Here is a 6879-nt window from a genome sequence, read left to right as displayed (position 1 = left end):
CTTTAGATGCTACCGGGGTTCTGGAGCATTGTATCGTGCATCAAATGGCCGGCATTGGCCAGTGCAAGTTTTGTAGAAAACCTCTCAACATTCCTAAAATGATGTTTTGATTCACGTCCGATGATGTTGTTCGTTGGATCACAGATTTAACAGCCTTGGTGCCCCTATATCACAGTAGCATCTAAGGAGTGGTAGCGCCAGTATATTTTCCCACAATTGACATAATAAAAGGGTATATCCAAGTCTTGAGAAATGCTTTTTTCTGTACTATCTCCCAAACTCAATACTACTAACATAAGACGTTTTTTGACATCAGCATATTTTTTGAATTTTCACTGGCATATTAAACTCTAAGAATGCCTTATAAAAAGTTAACAGAGGTAGTACGTCTAAGTCGCTGCCGAAAGGTGCAACTGCGTAGTGAGAAGTGTATATGACGCTTTTTCACTCCGTTGAAAAGTGCAAGTTGCATTTTCTTCTCTGAACTAGACTTCAAAGAAGCAATCACTCGCGTGAGCATTAGTAAAATGGATTTTCTTTTGTTTTATTATGTTGAACGGAGATGCTCAAATCTGAAATCATCGATCGGACGACATTTTAACTTGTGTCAGAGCTTGCTCCTACTTTTGTTGCTCTTCGTTGGCCAGGCAGGGGTCATCCACTGCCTCCCTATCGCCACCAGCTCGCCGGATCCCATCTTCCGCACCCGCACCACGGCGGCCGTGAGCTTCCCTTTCCGGCCCACCACCCGCCCGTCCAACTGAACCTCCTCCTGCACACGATCGATTCGCCATGTTTCAATTTGCTCGCCGGCCGCCGCAGCAGCTTGCCATCAATCATCATCATGTATTATTATCATAGGAAATGGACATACGTTGCACGCGACGGGCGAGAAGTAGGACAGGCCGTAGTGGACGGTGGACGTGGGCGCGCCCACCACCGTGAAGACCACCGCCGAGCACATGTTGTCCGCCGCCGCCGCCAGCGCCCCCGCGTGCCACGTCCCGTCAGAGTCCTGCACGCAAGCGCAACGCGGGAACAGACAAAGACACGCCGCGGTGAGATCTCCGACCCGGACACGGCGGCACAGGCGCTTGAGTGGGAGAACCCAATATGTGCGAGGGGGCTGGGCGCACGTACGGTGAGCGGCGGCGGCACGTGGAACGAGCACACGACGCGGCCGTGCTCGGAGAGGGAGATGCGTGCGCCGGCCAGCACCAGCGAGTTGAGCGCGTGCCCCTTTTGGCTGGCCGCGTCGGTGATTTTGCCGGCGTAGTCCGCGCGCGGGTCCTCCAGCCACTTCCTGGCGACGGCGGCCAGACGGAGCCGCAGCGCTTCGGCCTCCGCCGCCCCGTCGTCCATGTGTGTGTGTGTGTGTGTGTGTGTGTGTGTGTGTGTTGCGTGTGCTTGATTTGTGACCTTGGACGCTTCCTTGCTCCTCCACAGCTATAGCCTTGTTGTACCCGTAGGAGCACGATATAAGATCAGCTCGACTTAATTAACCCCATGACAGTGACTAGCAATAATGCACGATGTAGGCATATTCTGAAACTCAAGTCAACCAACGAAATGCCCAACGCAGCTTCCTTCAAATCCCTTTGGACTGGAGGTGATCTCCACTCCTCAAACAAGAGCTCTTTTATGGTACCTATACTGCTACGGAAAAAGGAGCAGTATATATCTAATCTTACCGTTCAATTCTTGAGGGTATTTTAGACCTCTGATTTTTCACATTAAAAGAAAACCAAACTCTTATTAGTTTGTATCTGGAATCTGTCATGGCTGTCGACTGTCGAGAGAAAACGCCGCCGACTCAATCCAGACGCGCCGTCTCCCATATTGCACGCCCCGGCCATCTAACTCCCCCTCACTGCCGCCGTGCTAGTTCACTCCATCCATATCTAGCTGTCTGCATGCTCCTCTTGTAGCCTCACAAATCCGTAACCTTCCAACAGGCCTCGAACGTCCGCCGCCTTGTTATGGATTAGAAGTTCAGTTATCCATACTTGGCTGCATCGTAGAAACCGAGTGATGTCAAAAACTTTCTTCCAAAGGGCTAGCTGCCGCTGCTAGGAAATAACAAACCCATCACTGAAATTGCCAACAGCCTGAACCAAGTAGTGCAGCTTAAAACCTGAATTTGCATTGGATATGGCCAACTCTCTACAAAGGTGAACACTAAATTATCCGTCAGCGCTTGTCACCTGTGGGATGAGGGTACCTCACATCCGGCCTGCCGAAGAACAGAAGCTGCGCCATTCTGCCCTCACATCCGGTGTAGGCAGGAGACGTCGGGTGCCGACTACCGAGACCTGCGCCATGCCGCCGAGCGCCTGATCCACGAGCACAGGCTGGCCGAGGAAGGGACGAGAGATCGGCTCGCCGAGGGAGAATGCGTGGGGCGCCTCAATCTGACGAGCTGAAACTTAAAAATCTTCCCGAGTTGCCCTCAAATCACATATACCGCTTACGTTGGTTGATCGAGCAGTGCAGTCTTTATACTGTTAAACCAATTCCAGCAGTATATATCTCTTTGGGCCGTTGGATCTTCCAGAATGGAGGGCCCGTATTCATTACCCGGTACCGTAAAAGAGCTCCTCAAATAAGCATTTAACATTGTCAGTTAATCAATGAATTTGGACAGATAGTGTTCTCATCGTTGCTGTATCATAGCTTGCTCCCTTGATATCCCTTTGGTCTGGAGGTGGTCATCCACTGCCGGCCGATCGCCACCAGCGCGCCGGACTCCTTCTTCCGGACCTCCGTGGTCACCGCCGTCATCCTCCCTTTCCGGTCGACCACCCTCCCGTCCATCTCCACTTCCTCCTGAAAACATTTCAGCAGAACTTATTTTACTTCAGCCTTGGTCTTGATGAAACTTGCACGCGAGGATGCAAAATGCAGCTGAAATCGTACGGCTTCAGACAATGTGACTTGACGACTTAATACTGTGCAATGAAATGGAAAGCGTCTGAAATGGCGTATGCTGATCGGAAATTAGTGATTTGTCTGGGCAAAGATAAGAATGTGCTCTTAAAGCTCAGTGTGCTGAGGCCGAAAATGGCAGAGCCATAACCGCTACCCTTTAATGTGTAGCCTTGGCGCCTCTTGCCTTATAACTACTCCAAGAAGAAATGGTTGAAGAGTTTTGCTTTGATACTCCAACTTTATTTACTCTACAAAGCACACGTTCAGAAGGAATAATCAACCAAATTCTTTGAGCTCAGAAAGCAGCTTTCCAGGAAAGATCAAGCTCACCTAATTGGACTATCCTTTATAATCTGTCTACCGAACAAAGCACGCCGAATCGCCGCCTCAGTAGTGTCAAGGCATTAATTTACCTCTGCATATTTTACTCATGGTGGTGTTTGGTGATGGTGCTCCATTCGGAATCAAGTCGGGTTTTTCTCTTATTTCTTATTTTGCGTGGTTTTTGCGGGTTCTCATATAAACCAAGCCACTCTGCATTCTTGTTCTTTTTCTTATTTTACTGAACTCGACACAGCTTTTGCCTTGCAAATCGTTTTTTTCTTCCCTTTTTTCTTGTTTCATGTGCTATATGCCCCAGATTCTCATAAACCGAGGCACTATACTTGTGCTTTTTCCTATCTTATTGAAATGTGCGCAGCTCTTGCCTTGCAAGTCAATTTTTTTCTTTTTTCTTTTGACTTGAGGTCGTCAAAATATGGAAGTACGCATAAAGACTCCACACAGTCCAAGTGTTTTTTAGTCCTTTACCAACCAAGATTATCCTATATATTTATTTTGTATATACTCATGCGAGAAATACAACATGAAATTCAGTATTCGCGGCTGCAGAACATCAATTTTTTTTAACCAGCAACTGATCAACCAACACAACGATTGCAACTGATCAAGCAACACAACGATTGCAAGAAGCAAACAGTGAGATTAATTTCCATTTCACCCAGTAAACGAGTTTATGCTGGCATTTGGAGGAGGAACAGAGCAGAGCAGAGCAGAGAGTATAGTAGGTAGGGTACGCACATGGTGCTTGGCCGGCGCGAAGTAGGAGATGTCGTAGTGGACGGAGACCTTGATGATGCCCTCCACCGACATGATCGCCGCCGCGCACACGTCGTCCACCGCCGCCGCGATAGCCCCCGCGTGCCAGTTCCCGTCCGCGTCCTGCACGCGCGCGCGCCCAAACCAAGGACAAATTGGAATCGGAAACCAATCACGGGAAGAAGCCAACCTCGCGGAGCGCCAGGGCTCGAGATAATCTGCGGGCGCACACGTACCGTGAGGCGGGCGGGCACGCGGAGCGAGCAGACGGCGCGGCCGCGCTCGGCAAGGGACACGCGCACGCCGAACAGCGGCAGCGCGTTAAAAGCCCTGCGGCCGTCGCCGGCGCCGTCCTCCGCGATGGCGCCGGCGTCCTCGAGCCACTTGCGGGCCGCGGCGGCCATCCACGCGGGCGGCGCCGGGTCGCCCATGCACGCGCCGTGCGGGCGCGGGGTGCCTCAGCGGCGTGCGCGGTGGACGGGGATCGAGTTTGACGCGATGACCGGGCAGACCTACTCCTACTCTTCTTTTCCTACTCTACTTGACAGGGGTGTGTCTGCTTCCTTTTCGTCTCCTCTAACTTGCTTAAAGTGAGAAGCCAGGGTGTGAGCGCATGCTCATCAGTTCAACGCTTCAAACGATCGTCTCCTGTGTGGCTGTGGCTGTGTGTCTTGGGACCACGGAGGCACGGCGGCTCCTTGTCCGCGAGAGGTCTCCGTTTTTAAATATTTTTTGTTAATTTTTATAGGGTTTATGTCCTGTTTAAAGATGCGAGGCGACGACGGCTTTTTTAGATAAAATAAGATCCTTCTCGTCTAGCCCCGTTTCGGTGGTGTTTCTAATTCTCAGAGGACGTGTGAAGATTTGTCTCGAGCGGATCTCATGGGATTCGGTTGGTGTTTGTTTTCGGTGGATCCACGTGGATCCAGTCTTCGTTCGTCTGTGTTCGTGTGTCTACAGGTTGGATCCTTCCGATCTATGCTTCTCTTTATCGGCGACGGTTTCTGTTTTGGTGCGCTGTTTTTATGAGACCTTAGCACGACGACTTTCCAACTATCTACTACAATAATGTTTGCCCGGCTTCAATGAGAAAGATGCGATGAAAGCAGGGCACCTTCGGCTCGCTCCAGTTCTTGTAGTCGTCGATAGGTGGTCTACGAATTTGGATCTACTTTTTTACTTCTAGTGATTTTTTACTAGCTTAACAATTGATAAATAGATCAAAAGTTTTTCACGAAAAAAGGAAAACAAATAAAAATGAACCATTCTAAATGTACATTTCAGTCTCTTTGAGGGGAAAAGAGGTTCCAGCGACTCCGATGGGGTTTATTAGGCTGCTCATATTTTGAACGAAAGTATGACCATATATTAACATAAAATAAAATATGAGTTTTATGCAATAATAATGGTATCACTAAAAATAAATTTTAGATACAAATCCAACAATATAATTTCATGGCATATCGCTTTTATTTTACAAATCAAGTTTGCGGTCAAAGTTTAACTTAAAATACAAGGAATCTAAGGGCATCTCTAAAGCGGACCCTCAAATCGCTCACAAACATTCGACCACACTGTATGAACGCAGTTTGTCATTAAATTTCATCTCGTATCGGTCCGCAGATCAGTCTGTTTCCCGCAAACTAAGGTGGAGGGGGGCTTTGCGGGAGTCCGGACCACCGCCACGTAGGATTTCGACACCCCCGGGCCACCCAAAACCACACCCGGACCACGCGTCTCCATCTCTTCCCTCTATCTCTTCATCCACTTCATCCCTTGTCAACACTACCACTCTACCATCCCATTCGCCCGCCAAGTCCTTCTCGCATCTCCGCGACCTCCGCCGCTCCACCCGGTCGGCACGCCGCTTTGCCTACGCCGGCGGTCCACACCTCCTGTTTGTCTGTCGGGCATCTACTGTACCAACTGCCTCGGCGAGGTTCACAATGCCCGACAAGTGTTTGGTAAAATGCACATGCTAATATGTTTGCCCTTCTTTGAAATAATGGATTCAGACATGGAGTACATGGCGAGGGCGCTTTCCGTGCGGCAGGCTCGGGCGACCTCGCCCCAGCCACGAGTCAAGAAGATCCTCCCGGAGGAGACGGCTTCAACCTCCGCTCCAGTCGCCGGGGCATCGCAGTCGGCGTGCTGCAACCATAGCTCGAGGGGGCCTCTCGGCGGCATCTCGGCGGCGAAGAACTGCGGGAAGCGAATCCAAGTGTGCGGAGGCATCGCCGCCCACAGCACGAATTCACGCGAGGAGTCCACGGCATGGACCCCTGGGGCAACGACGTGTGTTACTGCGGCGCGGCGACCAGGGCCCTAGTGCGGGCGGCGGCGCTCGTCGCCCCTCCCTTCGGAGCCCTCAGCTTGAGGGTACAAGGGAAACAGATACCCCAGAGGTGGCCGCTCGTACCATGGCCGCGACACTTCCGGCCTCACGACGATGTCGCGACGATGAGATAGCCTCTTCTTCGGCAGAAGTGGCTCGAGCTTGTTAAGGGGAGTCTTTCCCTTTTCCGCGTCCGAGAACCTCTGTATCGGCGCCATGGTCGATGCAGCGAGCAGTGAAGCGAGGAAGAAGAAGGAGCGGGAGAAGCAACAAAAGAGATGGGTGACAGGGGCTCCGCCCCTCTTCCCATTTATAGCCAAAGGGAGGCCAACCGCCGGCCTCCACGATCTAAGGTAATAATGATCTTTTCTGCATGCAGCAAGGACTCGTCAAATCGGGCAATTGCCGAGGCGGCGTGGGGAAGCGGAGACGACCACGTCCAATCAGTCGCCACGCACCAATCTTGGCTGCAGTCTGTTGGGGCCCGTGGCGCTCCGCGCTTGCCCTTTGGCTCCGCA

At 51.3% G+C, this 6879-nt stretch overlaps 2 protein-coding genes across 2 annotated transcripts; both read right to left on the bottom strand.

The window, feature by feature from the left end:
* Window positions 1-245: 245 nt before the first annotated feature.
* On the bottom strand, window positions 246-1431 carry LOC123060795 (acyl-coenzyme A thioesterase 13). The gene is made up of 3 exons (XM_044483637.1): window positions 1141-1431; window positions 875-1015; window positions 246-772 (listed from the first exon to the last, which is right to left on the bottom strand). The coding sequence occupies exons 1-3, from the start codon at window positions 1360-1362 to the stop codon at window positions 608-610; spliced, it is 528 nt and encodes a 175-aa protein (XP_044339572.1). The 5' UTR covers window positions 1363-1431; the 3' UTR covers window positions 246-607.
* Window positions 1432-2553: 1122 nt separating this feature from the next.
* Window positions 2554-4620, bottom strand: LOC123060796 (uncharacterized). Its single transcript, XM_044483638.1, has 3 exons — window positions 4263-4620; window positions 4009-4149; window positions 2554-2826 (listed from the first exon to the last, which is right to left on the bottom strand). The coding sequence occupies exons 1-3, from the start codon at window positions 4455-4457 to the stop codon at window positions 2668-2670; spliced, it is 495 nt and encodes a 164-aa protein (XP_044339573.1). The 5' UTR covers window positions 4458-4620; the 3' UTR covers window positions 2554-2667.
* Window positions 4621-6879: the final 2259 nt, after the last annotated feature.

This window comes from Triticum aestivum, chromosome 3A (assembly GCF_018294505.1).
Source record: "Triticum aestivum cultivar Chinese Spring chromosome 3A, IWGSC CS RefSeq v2.1, whole genome shotgun sequence".
NCBI lineage: Eukaryota > Viridiplantae > Streptophyta > Magnoliopsida > Poales > Poaceae > Triticum > Triticum aestivum.
This window is presented reverse-complemented; position numbering and strand designations above follow the sequence as displayed.

What these genes read in the sequence shown, in the direction of transcription:
- LOC123060795 (XM_044483637.1), bottom strand. Translation starts at nt 1,362, where the DNA reads ATGGACGACGGGGCGGCGGAGGCCGAAGCGCTGCGGCTCCGTCTGGCC. An exon ending in ACGTGCCGCCGCCGCTCACC is followed by an intron (nt 1,016 to 1,140) that starts GTACGTGCGCCC and finishes GCTTGCGTGCAG; the next exon opens with GACTCTGACGGGACGTGGCA. An exon ending in TCTCGCCCGTCGCGTGCAAC is followed by an intron (nt 773 to 874) that starts GTATGTCCATTT and finishes GATCGTGTGCAG; the next exon opens with GAGGAGGTTCAGTTGGACGG.
- LOC123060796 (XM_044483638.1), bottom strand. Translation starts at nt 4,457, where the DNA reads ATGGGCGACCCGGCGCCGCCCGCGTGGATGGCCGCCGCGGCCCGCAAG. An exon ending in GCGTGCCCGCCCGCCTCACG is followed by an intron (nt 4,150 to 4,262) that starts GTACGTGTGCGC and finishes GCGCGCGTGCAG; the next exon opens with GACGCGGACGGGAACTGGCA. An exon ending in TCGCGCCGGCCAAGCACCAT is followed by an intron (nt 2,827 to 4,008) that starts GTGCGTACCCTA and finishes AAATGTTTTCAG; the next exon opens with GAGGAAGTGGAGATGGACGG.